The sequence below is a fragment of the Mauremys mutica genome, chromosome 11 (assembly GCF_020497125.1).
Source record: "Mauremys mutica isolate MM-2020 ecotype Southern chromosome 11, ASM2049712v1, whole genome shotgun sequence".
NCBI classification, from domain to species: domain Eukaryota; kingdom Metazoa; phylum Chordata; order Testudines; family Geoemydidae; genus Mauremys; species Mauremys mutica.
In genome coordinates, this window is record NC_059082.1 from 37,719,351 (window position 1) to 37,738,571 (window position 19,221).

At 50.0% G+C, this 19,221-nt stretch overlaps 1 protein-coding gene across 3 annotated transcripts; it reads left to right on the top strand.

Annotated features, from left to right (window-relative positions):
- Positions 1 to 1,366: 1,366 nt before the first annotated feature.
- On the top strand, positions 1,367 to 15,567 carry SNUPN (snurportin 1). Of its 3 annotated transcripts, none has more exons than XM_044980941.1 (9): positions 1,367 to 2,026; positions 5,409 to 5,574; positions 6,485 to 6,635; positions 7,230 to 7,334; positions 7,714 to 7,810; positions 9,334 to 9,431; positions 9,639 to 9,716; positions 11,118 to 11,198; positions 14,516 to 15,567. In XM_044980941.1, exons 2-9 carry the CDS (start codon positions 5,417 to 5,419, stop codon positions 14,843 to 14,845), a joined length of 1,098 nt encoding a protein of 365 aa, XP_044836876.1. In that variant the 5' UTR covers positions 1,367 to 2,026; positions 5,409 to 5,416; the 3' UTR covers positions 14,846 to 15,567. The 3 variants fall into 3 exon arrangements, with proteins under 3 accessions (XP_044836876.1, XP_044836877.1, XP_044836878.1); XM_044980942.1 differs by lacking the exon at positions 1,367 to 2,026 and adding an exon at positions 4,431 to 4,972; XM_044980943.1 differs by lacking the exon at positions 1,367 to 2,026 and adding an exon at positions 12,609 to 12,703 and having other exon boundaries at positions 14,516 to 14,651.
- The last annotated feature ends 3,654 nt before the right edge of the window (positions 15,568 to 19,221 follow it).

Sequence of the window (19,221 nt, forward strand, 5' to 3'; positions counted from 1 at the left end):
AGGTGCCCCAGAGGGAATGAACGGAACAGGTAATCACCAAGTGATCCATCCCCTGTCAGCCATTCCCAGCTTCTGGCAAACAGAGGCTAGGGACACTATCCCTGCCCATCCCAGCTAATAGCCATTGATGGACATAACTTCCATGAATTTATCTAGTTCTTTTTTGAACCCTGTTATAGTCTTGACTTGTTATTGGTCTGTCCTGAAACTAATTTTTTTTTGCAGCAAAGAATCCTGTGGCACCTTATAGACTAACAGACGTTTTGCAGCATGAGCTTTCGTGCTTGCATCCGAAGAAGTGGGTATTCACCCACGAAAGCTCATGCTGCAAAACGTCTGTTAGTCTAGGTGCCACAGGATTCTTTGCTGCTTTTACAGAACCAGACTAACACGGCTACCCCTCTGATACTTAATTTTTTTTTTGACTTTTTGAAATTGCCACCCAATTGAAATTTCCCACAGCTCTGCTCCTAACAATCTACTTGTCCCACAAGGCCAACGTGTGCAAACATCCCAACCTAACGCTGCTGTCTGCTACTGGTGTCATTTACACTGTATCTATTTGTGCCTTTATAAAGTCTGCACTGGAGGGCCAAGATTATGTTTGCTGTGTATTTTTCCTACTGCAAAAGAGCATATGTCTGTGGTGCTGTACACATAATAAGGTACAAAAGGGCAAACCAAGTCTTGTCTTCTTAATTCAGAACTGCTGTGTGGAGAGGCATGACAGGCCAATTTTGCTTTGATTATGTCTCATTTAACTTGGACATTTATTATTAATCATTATTATTATTCTTTTGTGGAACTTGGGGCACATCACTGTCTCTTCCCTGAAGAGTTTACGGCCCATGGGCCAGATCCTGAATGTTCTTATGCACATGAGCAACCTTGAGTAGTCTCACTGACTTCAATGGGAGAACTTGCACAAGCAAAGCTACCCAGGTGATTAAGCATTTGCAGGATGAGGCCCTATAAAATGAACCAGAGATGGGACACATTAAGGATGCCATAGGAAGTATTATTTAGGTCTCGATCCTGCAAATGCTTTAAGCATAGGTGTAGCAGAATTCTATTTTTTCTTTATAATTTCAACAGGTCATGTTTATTTGTAAGCATTTTTTTTTCAGATTTGTAGCCATTTAAATTTTCACAGTTGCAGATTATGGGACGGTAGGATGGGGGTGGGGCCAGACAATTATCTAATGACTGTAAATGTTGAGATGCCACAAGAATGCTCTAGAACCCTTAAGACACAAACTGTCAACATCACATGTCAAAATACACCAATTAAAGATCCTTAAACCCAAGTTCTCAAGCGCCATTCCCCTCACTTTGCCTAGCTGCGAATGTCCATGATTGTTGATGGAAATATTGTGTTGGCAGTTTGTGGGTGTGCGCTGAACCGGACATTTAGTGATTACAATCTACCCCTTTCCAAGCCTAGTTAAGCTGCACCCTTGGCCTCTTCACGCGCTCTAAGGCCCAGCCCTCCAAAGGGATTTAGGTGCTGGAACCAATGGGCGTAAGGCGCCTGAGCACCGAGACGGGTTTGCCGGATCGGGGCCCGACACGGCAAGCGCCGCGGGGGCAGGTCCCAGCAGCAGCCGCCACCCCGATTCGCTGCTGACATCCGAGGCGGTTCTTCTTTGCGAGCTCTCCCCGCTGCCACCGCCGGGCCGGGGAGAGCAGGTTGGGGGGGGGTCCGGCTTGTCCCCTCGGCTAGGCTCGTGCAGCGCCCCGCGCACCCGCAATTCAGCCCCCTCCCCCGAGTAATTAGCTGCGGACAGTCCGGGGCGGGGGCTCCGTACCCGGCCCTGTCCGCGCTGGGCCTAAGCGGGCCGCCGGCCTCCCTCGGCTCGGGCGCCACAGGCCTAGCGGCGCTGCAGCCTCCCGCGCGGCCCGGCGGAGGCTCCGCAGGCAGCGGGGCGGGGCCAGGCACGCCGGGTAGGAGGCCGCTCGGCCCGGCCGGAACCCGCCTCGGCGGCCTCGTGGCGGCGGCGACTCGATTCGGCTGGAGCGCGGCCCGGTGAGCGGCGCATCGGGCTGGGGCGGGCCGGGCTCTGCTGCTCTGCGTCCGCCCCGGCCGGCCCCGTTTCCAGCCCCGCTCCCGTCTGCCACCCCCTGATCCCATCCCGCCTTCCCCACCTCCCTTCTCCTCCTCCCGTCCCTCCATTCCCCGCTACCCACCGCCCTCCTCTGTCCTCTGATCCCATCCCGCCTTCCCCACCTCCTCCCGTCCCTCCATTCCCCGCTACCCACCGCCCTCCTCTGATCCCATCCTGCCTTCCTCACCTCCTCCCGTCCCTCCATTCCCCGCTACCCACCGCCCTCCTCTGATCCCATCCCGCCTTCCCCACCTCCCTTCTCCTCCTCCCGTCCCTCCATTCCCCGCTACCCACCGCCCTCCTCTGTCCTCTGATCCCATCCCGCCTTCCCCACCTCCTCCCGTCCCTCCATTCCCCGCTACCCACCGCCCTCCTCTGATCCCATCCCGCCTTCCCCACCTCCTCCCGTCCCTCCATTCCCCGCTACCCACCTCCCTCCTCTGATCCCATCCCGCCTTCCCCACCTCCCTCCTCCTCCTCCCGTCCCTCCATTCCCCGCTACCCACCGCCCTCCTCTGATCCCATCCCGCCTTCCTCACCTCCTCCCGTCCCTCCATTCCCCGCTACCCACCGCCCTCCTCTGTCCTCTGATCCCATCCTGCCTTCCCCACCTCCCCTCTCCTCCTCCCGTCACTCCATTCCACGCTACCCACCGCCCTCCTCTGATCCCATCCCGCCTTCCCCACCTCCCTCCTCCTCCTCCCGTCCCTCCATTCCCCGCTACCCACCGCCCTCCTCTGATCCCATCCCGCCTTCCCCACCTCCTCCCGTCCCTCCATTCCCCGCTACCCACCGCCCTCCTCTGATCCCATCCTGCCTTCCCCACCTCCCCTCTCCTCCTCCCGTCACTCCATTCCACGCTACCCACCGCCCTCCTCTGATCCCATCCCGCCTTCCTCACCTCCTCCCGTCCCTCCATTCCCCGCTACCCACCGCCCTCCTCTGTCCTCTGATCCCATCCCGCCTTCCTCACCTCCTCCCGTCCCTCCATTCCCCGCTACCCACCGCCCTCCTCTGATCCCATCCCGCCTTCCCCACCTCCTCCCGTCCCTCCATTCCCCGCTACCCACCACCCTCCTCTGATCCCATCCCGCCTTCCCCACCTCCCTTCTCCTCCTCCCGTCCCTCCATTCCCCGCTACCCACCGCCCTCCTCTGATCCCATCCCGCCTTCCTCACCTCCTCCCGTCCCTCCATTCCCCGCTACCCACCGCCCTCCTCTGTCCTCTGATCCCATCCTGCCTTCCCCACCTCCCCTCTCCTCCTCCCGTCACTCCATTCCACGCTACCCACCGCCCTCCTCTGATCCCATCCCGCCTTCCTCACCTCCTCCCGTCCCTCCATTCCCCGCTACCCACCGCCCTCCTCTGTCCTCTGATCCCATCCTGCCTTCCCCACCTCCCCTCTCCTCCTCCCGTCACTCCATTCCACGCTACCCACCGCCCTCCTCTGATCCCATCCTGCCTTCCCCACCTCCCCTCTCCTCCTCCCGTCCCTCCATTCCCCGCTACCCACCGCCCTCCTCTGATCCCATCCCGCCTTCCCCACCTCCTCCCGTCCCTCCATTCCCCACTACCCACCGCCCTCCTCTGATCCCATCCTGCCTTCCCCACCTCCCCTCTCCTCCTTCCGTCACTCCATTCCACGCTACCCACTGCCCTCCTCTGATCCCATCCCTCCTTCCCCACCTCCCCTCTCCTCCTCCAGTCCCTCCATTCCCCGCTACCCACCGCCCTCCTCTGATCCCATCCCTCCTTCACCACCTCCCCTCTCCTCCTCCCATTCCTCCATTCCCCGCTACCCACCGCCCTCCTCCGATCCCATCCCGCCTTCTCCACCTCCCGCCGTCCCTCCATTCTCCGCTACCCACCACCCTCCTCTGATCCCATCCCACCCTCCTCCCCTCCCCTCTCCTTCTCCCGTCCCTCCATTCCCCGCTACCCCCTCCTCTGATCTCTGATCCCATCCTTCCTTCCCCACCTCCTCCTGTCCCTCCATTACCCACTGCCCTCCTCTGATCCCATCCCTCCTTCCTCACCTCTGCTCTCCTCCTGCCCTTCCATTCCTTGCTACCCATCCTCCTACCCCCATTCCGCCTCCTCTGATCCGATCCCTCCCCTGCTCTTTTCATCCCCATCCCTGCTGGCCCCCATCCCATTCCCCTCATTCTCCTCTCATCCCTCCATTTCCCACTATCCACCCTACCCCGCTCTCCTCCCCTCCCATCTCTCCACCCCTCCCATTTCCCCCAATTCCTCCCATCTCACCCCAGTGCTCTCACCTCCCCTTTCCCCCAATTCCTCCCTCCATTCTCCCAGGCCTGATCCCATCCCATTCCCCTGCTCTCCTCTGTCCCATCCTTCCATCCCCCATCCATCTCCTCCCATCTCTCCAATCCCCTCATCCCGTCTTCTCTCCATCTCTCCCCTCCTCTTGCTCCCATCCCTCCATGCCCTCACTCTTCCCCATCCTTTGTTCCCATTTCCCCAACTGCTCCACTTTCCTCTCCCTCCTCCCAGCTCCACTACCCCTATTCCCATTTCTCCTCTCCTGCTCCCCTCCATTCCCACTCCCTGTTCCCCTCTCCCCCTCCACTCCCCCTGCTCCACTTCTCCCATCATCTCTCCATCACTCTCCTGCATAGAGCCACAGCATGGTCCAGCTTAGTGGGCTGGGCATGAGGACTCCTAGGTTCTGTTCCCAGCTGCACCTCCTGAGCCCACATTTCCAAACTTTCATTGTCCTCTATATTGAAGCACCTAATTAAATGGCCTGGTGTCCCGAGGGGCTGAGTACCAAGGATTGTCTCCCATCGAGATCCATGAGAGTGGCAGGTGCTCAGCACCTCGAAACTCTGCTCACCTGTATGTAGGTGCCTGACAGTGTTGGCTTTAACCTCTGTCCCCACAATTTCCTGTGACATGAGAATGCAATTTCCTAACCTCTCTGGACTGGCTGGGAGGATTAATTAATATTTGCACACTGCATGGACAATGTGAAGAGTTAGGTACTATCCTGCCATCTCTCCTGGGCCCCATTGCCAGCTCTCCTCTTCCATCTGCTGCACCCTCTCCATCTGTGTGTTGGGCTCCCCTTCGCTCTGTCCGTCCACCTCCACCTCTGAACCCATCCTGTAATCCTTTCAGCTGGGCTGTAAAACACCATGTTCTTTCCCTCCTCTCCAGCCACCTGGTCTTCTTGTTTCCTTTGGTTGCTGAGGGCCTAGGTAGCCGTCCCAAGCTGCTCAGGCAGGCGGAAATTAACTCTGCCTAACGTTCCACTCAGTTCGCTTTTTCTCTCCCAGACAGTAAAATGGAGGAGTTGAACCAAGCACTGGCTTCCAGCTTCGCTGTGTCTCAGGACCTGAACAGCACAGCAGCCCCTCACCCCCGACTGGCACAGTACAAGTCCAAGTACAGTTCCTTGGAGCAGGCAGAGAGGAGACGTCGGCTCCTGGAACTTCAGAAATCGTAAGGATTCTATAACTGATGGCCTTTTCCCCTTGGCTGCTGTTCCTTTTAGAGCTACTCCAGGAGCTTGTCTGTCTGCCCCATATCTTGTGGGCCAGGCGTTTTATCAGTGGTGTTTTGATATGTGGCGTCTGCTCACTGTAGGGTCGTGTGAGTGTGAAGTACTCTGGCCTTGGTGTGCCTCCAGCATGTACCCATGGGTTGGCATGTTGGAAGGCTGGCACTAGTGCTACCACTGAAGCTGCTGGGCTGGGAGACAGGGGAAGGCTGGTACCAGTGAGTCAGGAACGGTCCCTTGGTACCGCTATGAGAATGTATAGTTACTTAGAATCCACAGAGCTAGAGGAATAACTCCACATGGAGTGTCCGAGTGTGTAGCCTATATGGCAGTGTGTATGCAGCGGAGGGGAGAGCATGCATGGGAATCGGAGCAGAAATGGAGAGTGGGGCATTCCTGTGCTGCCTGGGAACGTGTTCTGCGATGCAGCTTTCAGGATGACCTGCTTGGGTTCCTTATAACTGTGTCTTTCCAGAATAAGAATGCTGTGACAGGATGTGCGATTACAGTGTGTTCTACTCATGCTTTGGGTATGTTAAGGCAGAGGCCAAATGCCTCCAGCATTGAGCTGTGATGGGGGGGGATAGATGCCGGAGCTCCACAACCCACAGTCTGTTGTTAAAGTTAGAAAACAGTTGTTGTTCTGGTATTCTGGCTGGCTCGTGTGCGGATGGTCTCAAAGGGCACAGCTGAGAATCCTCATTGGCTACATGGACCATTCCCTTAACAAGCGCATGTATTCAGCGCCTTGCTCACTGGATCCAGACACAGCATTCCAAGGTGCGTGGGAGGGCGGAAATGGCCATGTCTCCTTTCAAAGAGGGAAATGGGTTTCTCTGTTCTCTCCTACAGTAAGAGATTGGACTATGTGAACCATGCCAGGAGACTGGCAGAGGATGACTGGACTGGAGCTGAGAGGGAGGAGGAGGAAGGTGAAGATGCGGGCCGTGAGGATATGGACATTGACGTGGGCAAGAAGTTGCCAAAGCGCTATGCTAACCAAGTGAGCAGGGATACATAGCACAGGGAAACGATGGGCCTGCGTCTGGGAGTGAGCGTGTGCATGTGTCTGTGCAGGAAAGTGCACGCGTGGGGTGAGTGTGGGCTGCATGCAGGGGTGAGCACTGTGTACATGCATGCACAGTGCTTACAGGCAACAGTTGAAAGCTTATCTGCATTCAGGGCAGAATTGCAGGGTTGGGGGAGGTGTGTGGGGGTGGATGCCCAATCCAGTGGTGAAATCATAGTAGGGATAGTACATAAGATAGAGTGAAAGTGTTTCCCAAAGTAGCAACACATTTCCTTACCCCTGTTATAAATCCACTGTTATAAATGTTTTAACCGACTCAAACCCACGGCTTTTAATTCATTGTGAGACCTTCTGTCATTCCCTATGGGGCTGTTCAGTGCTATTAAAAAGAGGTTGGATATCCACGTAAGTGTCCATTTAGATGCATGGGGCTGTGAACTATAAGTCACCAATGCAGATCTAGGCCTCGCTGGAGAAAGCAGGGCCATTATTTGTGTTTCTTGACCTATAAGTATTTGTTCTGTTCCCAAGTGTCATCATTAACACTGTTGCTATGTAACCTTACAGCTAATGCTTTCTGAGTGGCTGATTGATGTCCCCCCAGATCTGGAACAAGAATGGATCCTGGTGATGTGTCCCATGGGGAAAAGGGCACTGATTGTGGCATCCAGGGTAAGAGATCATAGTGTGTGTCAACCACACAAAGCACAGTAGTGGAACTCTGTATGTGCACCCATCTGTCCATCCTTATAAAATCAGATGTTAGTCCAGGAATTCTGGTTGCTGTCTTCCTGCCAATGCTGCAAAAAACCTGCTCCTGCTCCTAGGGGAGTTTTGCTTCTGATGTCAATGGGGGTATATCTAAAATCAGCTATGCTGGGGGGCCTGGTTTCAATACAGTGGTCCCCAGGTGCTGTTAAAATACAGCCCCATCTTGTAAGGTACATGGGACAGGTCTGGGATTGTAACTGGATCTGTGTTTTAAAGCCTTGAGTACGGTTACACTCCAAGCCACGGGTCTAACAGCAGCACTTTCTCCATTTCCCTACAGGGCTCCACTGCAGCTTACACCAAGAGTGGATTTTGTGTCAACAGGTTCCCCTCCCTCTTGCCAGGGGGAAACAGGCGTAATTCGGCAACTGGGAAAGGTAATGATCTGAAGAAGCCTTCAAAATTGGTATGAGAGACCTGGCCTGCTTCTCTGTGTGTATTTAATCTTGGGCTACCCAGCAGGACTAGGTTCTCCTTGTGGCTAAAGGGTAGCCTAACTTCCATGTCTATCTATTTACATTGTGATATGAGATGTTTGGAGAATATTTTGGGTATTTTTTCACTATTTTAATATCAGTTTCTCTTAGACTCACAACCTCCATATCCTTTTTGCACTTAAAAGCCAGAGCTGTCTCTGTGTTAACACAAGTCCCTTTGCACAGACCGCATTCGGCCTGCCAGCTGTTTAAATCCGGTCTTTGAGCTCCCGCTGGTGAACGGGGTCTTGCCGTGTTCTGGTGCTCCAGCTGGGGAGCAGGGTCGGGGGCTGCTCCACACAGCTCCCGGAAGCAGCAGCATGTCCCCCCTCTGGCTCCTATGCGTAGGGGCAATCAGGGAGCTCCACTCTGCATGCTGCCCCCACCTCAAGTGCCGCCCCTGCAGCTCCCATTGGCTGTGAACCACAGCCAATGGTATCTACAGGGGTGGCGCCTGTGGCTGGGACAGCATGCAAAGCCGCCTGGCCGCGCCTCCACATAGGAACTGGAGGGGGACATGCTGCTGCTTCCCAGAGCCACTTGAGGTAAGCGCTGCCTGGAGCCTGCATCCCTGAGCCTCTCCTTGTGCCCCAACCTCTTGCCACAGCCCTGATCCCCCTCCGACCCTCCAAACCCCTCGATCCCAGCCTGGAGCACCCTCCTGCTCCCCAAATCCCTCATCCACAGCCACACCCCAGAACCTGTACGCCTTCCCGTACCCCATCCCTCTGCCCCAGCCCTGATCCCCCTCCCACCCTCTGAACCCCTCGGTCCCAGCCCTGATCACCCTCCTATACCCCAAGCTCCTCATCCCCAGCCCCAACCCAGAGCCCTCTTCCCCCCCACCCTGCACCCCACTCCTCCACCTCAGCCCAGAGCCCCCTCCCGCACCCTGAACTCCTCATTTCTGGCCCCACCCTGGAGCCTGCACCCCCAACCAGAGCCTCACCCCCTCCTGCACCCCAACCCCAATTTTGTGAGCATTCGTGGCCTGCCATACAATTTCTATTCCAAGATGTGGCCCTCGGGCCAAACCGTTTGCTCACCCCTGGTGTAGAGCCTTCACTTGCTCTTTGTAATATTACGAAGCTGCACTGAGTCTGTTATTTAAGAGGGGTTGTGAATGCATGGAAGACTTTTTCAGTGGATCCATAGCTTCCTCTTCACGGTTCGGGTCCTCCACCTGGCAGTCTGCCCTGCATGTTCACTGACTCCCATCAGCAGATGGTGTCTTTCCTGTGCCCCTCTGAGCTAGGTTGGATTCTACTGCAGTAGCTTCCAAAGCTGGAATGTGAGCGAAGGTTGTGTAGGGCAGAGTTCTTCCAGCCCAAGCTGTAGTAAAAGTCCTGGTAGTGTCAGAGCTGTAGTATGTAGTTTGGGTCTGTAGCACTCCATGCCTGGATCACCCGTGTTTGTATGTACAGACTACACGATCTTGGACTGTATCTACAGCGAAGTGAACCAGACGTACTACATCCTTGACGTGATGTGTTGGAGGGGGCATCCCGTTTATGACTGTCAGGTACTGGACCTTTCTTCACCCTAGCCAGTGCATTCAACTCCCCTCCTTACTGGAGGGAGCCTCATTGTGTCACTTGTTCTTTGAACTGCGTCAGATGTCAGGGATTCGGTGGAATCTGCAGTAGGTGGATGCCATGAGGCACCACAGTAGACTCCCCAGTGTTTGGGATGGATGATCACTACCCTGTGTCTCTTCTGCCTTCTCCAGACAGATTTCCGATTCTATTGGCTTCATTCTAAGATACAAGAAGAGGAAGGGCTGGCAGAGAAAAGCAGAATTAATCCAGTAAGTCCTTGGTATCCAGAGCGCAAGGAGAGTGGGTTTAACTCTCCCATTCAGAATGGGCTGTGTTTTGGCATGTTCGTTGGTTTGATCTTCCACATGTCACCACTTGGTCACTGAAATGTTCTTCTGATGAAATGAGATCCCACATTCAGGATGTAAACAAAACATTTAAAAACAATAAACCTGCACTTTCCACCCTAAGTGCTGGAGGAGATCCGGGCTGCAGGGTATTAACTGACTGCAGTGCCACTTTTAGTCTCCCTGACTGAAATGCAGATGTAAAGGAAAACCAGCAAGGTTTCCCCAGGGACAGCATTAGTGAGCATTTGCTCTCTGACAGGAATCCTCTTTTGATGTTAGGAGAGAGCCTCACCTGCTCTCAAGAACTTGCTTTCAGTCTGAGGGGTTGTGTTTGAGGCAGAACCAGAGATTCATAAAGCACCAGCCCTTCCTCTACTGAGCTGTGCTGAATGCATGAAGTTGAAGGGACTGAGGCTGTGATGAGGCCAGTTTCTGTGCAGTACAGAGCGCCCTCAACTTCCACTGACTCCAATGAGAGATAACACATCAGAGGCCCCTGATCACTGAGCTTTTATTTTGAACAGTTGTTCCTGAATACTCTCACTCTTGAAATCCAGGGGGCTATTCATGAGTTTAAAGTTAGCAAGTGCTTAAGCACCTTGTTGAAGGAGGATCTTTTCCCTGTTCCATTAAACTAGTTACTGCTGCATATGTGAGCCATGGTCTCAAGGGGTTTTTAAAAAAAAAAACAACCACCTCTGCCAGCTCAGGTCTCTGCTGAGCAAACGGAAACATGGAGCTTGTTCCTACAAACACTTACTACGAGGTGGTTTGCTCACTGCCACGAGTAATTCACTTCAGTGGGGTTTCTCAGTGGCAAGTCTTGTACTCAGTAGTAAGTCTTTCTAGGATTGAACCCATAGATTGTAAGCTCTTCAGAGCCTGGACTCTGATTTATATGGTGCCATGTGCCCCTGTGGGGCTATGAAACTTGTAACTGTCAACCAGGCAGAGCTGGTTGTGCGATCCAGTGATATGCTCAGAGAGAGCGATTTGGGCCTAAATTCACTGCAGGCGTAAGTGGTCACATCTCTGATTTCAGTGAATATGCATCTTATGTCAGTGGCGAATTTGTTCATCGACATTCAACAGATGCTACTTGTGCTCATGCTGAAACAGGAGTAACAAAAAGATCATTGGGCTGGTTTTCAGAAGTGGTTGGCACCTGCATCTGCCATTGACTTGAACTGCAGGTAATTGGCACCTCTGAACAATTAAGTCCTGTCGCTTTATCTCCAGAACCCAAAGCTTTGCAACACTTGGTATAATTGGCCAGTGGGAGAGAATGCACTAACTGCTCTAATTCTCTTACCCTTTCAGTTTAAATTTGTGGGCCTGCAGAGTTTCCCCTGCACCCCAGAGAGCCTATGCGAGGTGCTGGCCATGGATTTCCCCTTTGAGGTAAGATGGCTTTCTGCCTTTGGTGGAGGGACTGGGAACTTGGGACCATGCTGTGGCTCAGTGACAACAGAGCTGTGTGTTGTATTGGGGGGTGGGGGGGAGGTGGTTTTAAGGATGTACTGTAAGAAGAGAAGCTGCATTTGGGGTAATATGTCTGATTTTACTTGGGAATTGTGGCTTCTGCAGACATGCTGGAAGCCAACTGAGCTGCAACCCAGCTCCCATACAATGGACCAACAGTAAAGGATGGTCTTATGGTTAAAGCACTAGACTGAGACTCAGGAGACTGCAGTCATTTCCCACCTCTGCCACAGAGACCATGTATGACCTTGGACAAGTCACTTCATCCATCTGCAGCTTTTCTCCATCTGTAATCTTGGATAACCATACTTCCCTGCCTCATGTGGTGAGGACAGATTCACCTGTGTCTGAGTTGTTTAGATCCTACAGTGATGGGGGGGCCATATATGAACCTAGATAGAAAGGGAGACAACCACTCCTTCTCAATTACCCCAAGCCAAATGCCTCTGACTCTCAACTGCATCTCTTGAGCTCTCTAGGCCTATGTAAGCAAATACAACAAATGCAGACTGAAACATACTGACAAGCAAATGCTAGATTTGCTGGTAACCATTGATTGTCTGATGCCTTCTTGTTAAGGTAAAGATAGTCATCAGATTTGGCCAGCAAGTCTGAGTCCTCTGAATGGCAGTGCTGGAATTGTACTAAGCAAAGAGCAGAATGCACAGAACATCTATAAAGCCTTTATGATTCTTTAGCCAATAGGTTCTCTTGCCTGCCAAAACTTGAAGAATCTGGCAGCCTTAGTGACATTTTTGGCCTGAAAGCTTAATTCTGCCTCTAGACATCCCCCGCCTGGCAAAGAGCTGTAGAACATAGCCCCACTGAAGGAGGGGTAGAAAGTTCCAGGAAGACACTGAAATTCTCAATAGACTCAATTTTCCTCTCTTGATTTATCAAACTCTTTCATGTATCCCAGTCACAATTTGCCCCCAAGTGTCCAGCCGTGAAAGGCTAGTGCATCAACATGCTGGGTCATCATGCTGACCCTTGTCTAATTTGGCACTAACTGTAGCTCTGAGTTCTCTTCCTAAGCCAGTACTGACACAGAAATAGGTCACCAAGCATTCACTAAAGAAAACTGAATGAATGACCATGTTAAATTTGCCACCAGAGGGAGCTCATGAAGTCCCTGTAATGTAGCATGAACAAAAAGAATTAAAACTTGCGGGCTACAGGTGGACCAAGTCTTGCTTATGGACTGCATCCTATGAAAACCAGATGAATTTGCTATGTGTGGCTGCTTCAGGAAAGCAAAGGTGAATTTTCCCCATTTGTTAATTATGGAGGAACGTATAGTGCTCATGCTGTTCAAATGATCTCTTGCAGGTGATGGCAGTGAGTTTAGCCACAGTTTTCAAACCTTGGTCCCTAAAGTGAAGTTTCTGACTCCAAATTTAGGACCTGATCGAAAGCCCAGTGAGGTCAGTGGGAGTCTTTCTGTTGATTTCAGTGGGCTTTCGATCAGTCCACTGGCTTTTTAAATAAAAGTGATTTATGAATCTGTTTTTCAGAGATGCACAAATCTGATGGAAGTAATTGAAAATCCTATTGAAGTCAATTGGAGCTGTAGGTGCTTGGCTCTTTGGAAAATCACAAGCCTCTTTTACTTGGGTATCAAAGTCTGAGCTTAACTTGAGGCACTCAAGTTTGAAAGTGTTGGCCACAAAAAAATAAAATTCCTCCATACCAATTTCCCATCAAGTTTAGTCTTGTGCAAACAGTAACATTAACCCTCTTTCTGAATTGGCTGGCGTCAGGACAGTGATTCAGTGTAGAGACAGGCAGCAAATTAAATTGGCTGGAATGAAAATAGAAACTGAAGTAATTTACAGAAAAAAACCTCTTGAGAGGACGTGACTTATCTCGATCTAGCTCATTCTTGGCCCAGCTTCTTGGGACTCTCCCCATGTGCTGAAATCTTGAAATAAAAGGAATGCAATTGAAGGAGCTTCCCTGGGTCTCTACCTAGCAGAGTCCCAAAGTTACTTAAAGACTCTCTCCTGCTTTGTGTGGCTAGTATGGCCTCTTATTGACAGCATGCTGTGCGTTACCTGGAACATATTACATGTGTCTGCATGGCAGAGTGTGGTCACGTCAGGAGCTCTCTTTTCCTGTGTCATCCCTTACTTCCCCCATGTCTGTGTTTGCATGCAGAATATTCAGGGATCTTGCCCAAGCAGAATATGAATCTCATTGCTTTGGTTCATGTTCGATTAACACAGAAGTCCCCTGTCCATGGGCTTTTTCTGCCAGAGCCCCACAGTGATCGATAACCAAATAACCCTCTCTCTTCCCCAGTTACTCTGCACAGTCAGCCTCTTTGCTCACATGCAAATTGCTTTTTAGAGTTCAACTGGGTTTGCTAAATGGAGCTGTCCTCCCTCCCCCCAGACATTAAGAAATCCCAAGGTAAGGTGTAATCTGACCAAGTGCACCTATGGGAATCAGTGAAAGAGATAATCGAAAATCTTTAGTGTGCTGGGTAAATTTAAATGGAAAAGAGGCTAATAGGTAACATCAGCCAGCTTCAGTGCTTGAATTGCAGTTGTAGCAAAAGGCTAAGGGCCTGATCCTTCAAGTACAAAGGGCCCTTAACTGCCATTGATTTTGAGTGGGAGATAAGGACACTCATTACCTCCTGAGATTCATTAAGTATTTATTGAGCATGAGGAAGCTGACGGAACAGGAACAGTAGACTGATCAGGGCTGCTTCGCGTCACTGCCTCTGACTAATCACTTCCAAGATGTCCTATTCTTTTTAATAATAAAAAAAAAAACAAAAAACCCTGGGATGTTCTTTCTGTAAGGCTGCCTTATTAAAAATCAGCCTGAGTTTCTTCAGTGCAGGAGCACAGCAACCAAACCCAAAACACTGATATTTGCTGATCAACTGACATTAGCCTAACTGTTTGTTGTGTTTCTTTAATGATCCGATGGACGTGACCCATTCAGCATTTAATTGTATTCCCATCGAAAGAGGCGCTAATCTGATAGTATTGGAACTCTTGGGTTTCCACTTTACTCTTCCTTGGTTTATCTCATTGTCTGAAATAATCAAATAAAATGTCTGATTGTTTTAGCTTGAAAGTGAAAAGAGATCAGTAAAGCTGGGAAGCATCAAAGTCAAATGTATTTGCTTTCAGATATCTCTGTGCACGCTTACACCTGAAATACCTCTGTCGCCTGATGTAAATGCTGCCCGTTCCATCTCTCTCTCTCTCTGCCTCTTACAGATAGATGGGCTCCTCTTCTACCATAAACAAACCCACTACAGCCCTGGCAGCACCCCACTAGTGGGCTGGCTCCGACCCTACATGGTATCAGACATCCTTGGGATGACTGTGCCAGCTAATCCGTTAACTACCAAACCAGACTATGCCAGGCACCAGCTCCAGCAGATCATTGAGCATAAGAAGAGTAAAAAGCTGGCAGGAGAGGAGGGATGCTCGAGCTCCAAGGAGGTGGCTGAGAACGGACGTTATGAGTTGGAACACTTGTCTACACCTCGTCCGGCAGAATCTCCCAACAGCCAAGTTGAGACAGCAAGCCGGATGGAGAGCTAGACTACTGTAGTGGGATGGTTTTATTGAGAGGGTGAGGGGCCACAGCGCAGCCATCTCGTTTTCCATTGCTGCTCATGCTGGCTGGGAGGAGGATAATAGTGATCACTGGATGGCTCTGTTTTAAGTGCCTTTAAGGGAAATAGGTCAGCTTTAACAGTTGGTGCAAGGACTGTCACTTCTGTGGAGATGCTAAGGCTTAGTCCTACCTGCTGAAGAAATCTGCTCTTGGGATTGTACCCTGTGCCAAACTGCATGGTTACTCATTTAGAACCTGATCCTGTTCCTATTGGACTCCATGGCCAAAACTCCATTCTCAGAGCAGGATTCAGACACCTCTTTGTAAACTGAACACCAAATACCAGGCCTCAGACAAACCTTATTAGGCTGAAAATCTGGGGCATTTCCACCTCCAATCCAGTGGTTTCCACTTAAGACCCTTTTGATGAAAGTTTTGTGGTCAATCTGATTCTGGTTTCAGAGGGTTGCACTATAAGTCTAAAATCTGAAGGCTGTGTTTGACACCCACATGTTAGTGAGAAACAGACTTTCCTTGCATCAGAACAGGCCCCTGTATTGAAAAATGGCCGTGTGCAAAAAGAACTCAGCATAATTTTATTCTCTGACCCCTTTTTGCAATAGGGGAAATGCCCAAGTCATGTTGAATTTTTTTTTTATTTTTTGTGGTTGAATGTGCAGAATAAAGTGTTTCACATAAATATTAACTCTTCAGTCTCTCTTACCAGTTAACCAATTTTGGATTATCATTTAGATTTCTTTGAATCAGGCACTTTATAGCACTAACTGAAAATATTATGTATGGTTGAGTTTCACAACTCTGTCAATGCACCTTAGTCCTTATCTCATGCTCTCCCTGCTATTCCAGTCCTACCCCTCTCTCTTGAATACAGATTTTCAACTGCATTTATATGTACCAGGATGTGTCTACACTACAAACAGTACAGCACAGCCTCTGTTATGTGGGCACATGGTACTGCAACAGGAGGGTGTTGTCTGTCGCTATATTAAACCAATCTCGAGAGGCAGCAGCTAGGTTGTTGGAAGAATTGTTTCATAGCCCTGAGCCTTGGAGCTAGGTGATCTAATTTTTAGGTAGACCAGGCCCTATTTTTATGATTAAAATGAGTATCTGCTAGGGTGAGACCACAAAACTCAACTGACTGGTTACCCAAACTAGGTTTTCACTGGCGATTAAAAGGCCAGTTTGTTAACTCCCAGGTTTGAACTCTTTATTATGTTATATAGACAGCAAATTAGTTATGATTCCAACCAACCCACTCAAGTTAAAAGAGGTGGATAAAATTTCATACTATAAATACTACTGCAGGTGATGTACCTGATTCTCCATGAAGCTCTGCTTGGTTATGAAGAGAAATCACATTATGTATAGTAGGTGATGAGCACCCTGATACCAGGAATGATTCTTTATGTGTAGACAGTAGATCCATTTATATACTCCCCCATTTTCCCCAGAAAATGCTGGCTTCTGTGCCAAGAGTGTGGGTGGCTAGTAGTGGTTTGATTGTACAGCTGATATTGATAATACAAGTGGGCAGCAGGAACTGTAATAACTATACTGAAAACTCAGCATGGAAGAGAATGTTGGCCTATTACCCCCTTCATTCACACACACATGGGAAATCATGCCCTGGATGTGTGAATGAATTTGGTTGTTAACACTTGGCTTGAATATGCTACAGGCCTCTTCAAACTGCTGTTTATTGTTAGTATGAAACAACTCTTGGGGTGGGAGGTCTGTGCTACCCTCCCCTTCCCTGTACAGTGAGGGATGGAAAACGTATGTGAGGTACACCTCTACCCTGATAGAACGCGACCTGATATAACACGAATTCTGATATAACGTGGTAAAGCGGCGCTCCGGGGGGCAGGGCTGCGCACTCTGGCGGATCAAAGCAAGTTCAATATAACACAGTAAGATTTTTTGGCTCCTGAGGACAGCATTATATCAAGGTAGAGATGTAATAAGTGTCCTAAGACTTGCTGTAGCCTAAACCAGTGACAGGCTCTGCTTGTAAAAAATGAATAATACTGCTGTTGCTCTCTGTGAATCAGATCCTGATGGCAAAATTCAACTGGTTGGAGGAAATTGGTGCAAGAGGCATGCTGGAAGCATGGGCCCCTAATCAGGGCGCTTTTCAGATGTAATAAAGTGCTCATTTATTTAATCATCCAGGAATCCAAATCTAAGGCTGCGCATCCCTAGCCGCTTGCTTTGGGAAAGGGAAAGCCTTGTATGCTGTCCTTCACAGAGCTTTCCAAGGTCCTCCAGCAAAGGGGAGTCATCAGTATAAAATACAGTAGGAGGGAAAAGGCTTTTTCTCTGATAGAAGGGGGGAAACTGAATCTGTCTTTATATGTTGTAAAGGATCCCTTGTAGACAGTGCTGCATAGTTCTGCTTTAAAAATATTAGCAGGCTCCAGGAGTAAATCTTTACATTACAATACATGCTGAAAATGAAAGGGTGTGTTTGGGGAGAAGGTGTTAAACAAAAGTTGCTGGCTGCAAAGCATTCTGTTTCCATAACTCATAGCTGTTGGGTGTGATGCTGATACCTGAGCGCTCTCCACCCTGCTCCAGGTGGAACAAGCAGCTGCCTCCGCTCCTTGTACCTGCACGTGGCAATGTAAGTTACTGCCAGGTGCAACAGGAACCTGCTGAGGCAGCAACAAGGAGATAGCTGGATAAGTGGGGAGAGCCCAGTATAGCAGAGCCAGCCAAAGTGTGGCCTGTGGGATTCTAGAGGTGTGCTCATCTTTAGTGTGGAGATGTGGCCTACAATCAAGCCCCAGCTCAGAGCACTGTAAGCTGGCAGGATCTTCAGCCTCCACGGGCCTCACTTCCATGGAAAAGATGGAGATAGCTGCCCTGTGCTCCATTTTCCTGCAAGTTAGATACAAGCCCTCCAGCTTCCGGCAAGTTGCCAGGGCAGCCCTTGTCAGCGGAACAAAATGTCCACCCCTGCCACAGCCACTGAGGCCAGTTGGGGTATAGCTTTCTGAGCAAGCCCTGTTGCAGTACCCAGACGTGCCCCCAGAGGCAGTGTGCAGCGACTGTAGCATGAAAAGTACTCTGAATCAAAGCTCTGAAGGCATTTTTAAAAATCCCTTTAGCACCCGGCTGTCCCACTCCCCACTAGCAGCAACTGCTGTTCAGCTAGTTAAGTAGAACTACCTACCCAGACTTTTACATGCCTGTCGATGAGGTGGAGGTAGATCTAGTTAATGGATTTGGGGAAGTGGTGACCACACTCCCTTTCCTTGGAAATGGGACCTGAAACTTGTTTGTTGTGACGTGGTGAAATGGTACGGAAAAAAATTGCAACCGCTGATCTAGTTCATTACTGGTCTTGTTCCCCTACAAGGGAATCCATCATCTGTCTTTCATTCTAGATATGAATATTGTGCATATCAGTGTGGTAACTTACACAGTGCAAGTGAACTGGAGAGGAGGATTTTTGCTTCTTTCCATCAATCCCTAAGCCAGTGAGAAATTTAGTAGGTAAATTATTTTTTTATTTCATATATAACAACAGTGACCACTTCTGATCAGAACATGCTACAGTGAGGAGGAGTGGCTGATCTCTTTGACCACTGCTTGTTATGGATCCTGATATGTCAGGCAATTGACAAAGTGTGTCACACTGACCCCAAAGTGCAAGTGCCAGAGAAGTCAGTACACTATACAGCACAAAATGACCATTAAGGGCCATTGGTGGGCAAGGCACTCTACACTTAGAAGACTAGGCCCCTGCTCTGAGAAGATGAACATCGAAGACAGATATTATTTACTTGTACTGCCATAGCTCCCAGAGCCCTAGTTGTGGACTAGAACTCCATTGTGCTAGGTGCTGTACAAACACAGAACAAAAAGATGGTCCCTGCCCCCAAAGAGTTTACAATGTAAGTAAAGACGATACATTGCAATGGACTGTGGTAGACAAGATAGGGGAAGAGATAAATGTAAACAATGGGAAAGAACTAAAGCTAAGCTCTTATAAGCACAATACTTTTCAAGGACAACATAGTCTATCTGCATTGTCTCTATAATGGCCAGATGCAAGAGTGGGAGTTGATAAGAGTGGATTAGGGGAAGCTCTCTGATCTCTGGTGAGGGGTGATTCTGTAGGGATGTGGGTGACACAGATCTTGGAGTCTGGGCCATGGCAGATCTTGGACTGCAGAGACTGCAATAGTCCACCCTAATCATGTCTCTTTGTGAATGTATTGGAGTGCTCAAGCAAGGCATTCGAAAAAAGAAGCAATTACATTCTGGAAGAGAATTTGGACATGAGGAAAACAGAAGGGGAGATTTACTTTAAAAACCGTAGTTAAATGCA

What these genes read in the sequence shown, in the direction of transcription:
- SNUPN (XM_044980941.1), top strand. Translation starts at nt 5,417, where the DNA reads ATGGAGGAGTTGAACCAAGCACTGGCTTCCAGCTTCGCTGTGTCTCAG. An exon ending in AGAAAAGCAGAATTAATCCA is followed by an intron (nt 9,717 to 11,117) that starts GTAAGTCCTTGG and finishes TTACCCTTTCAG; the next exon opens with TTTAAATTTGTGGGCCTGCA. An exon ending in CCATGGATTTCCCCTTTGAG is followed by an intron (nt 11,199 to 14,515) that starts GTAAGATGGCTT and finishes TGCCTCTTACAG; the next exon opens with ATAGATGGGCTCCTCTTCTA.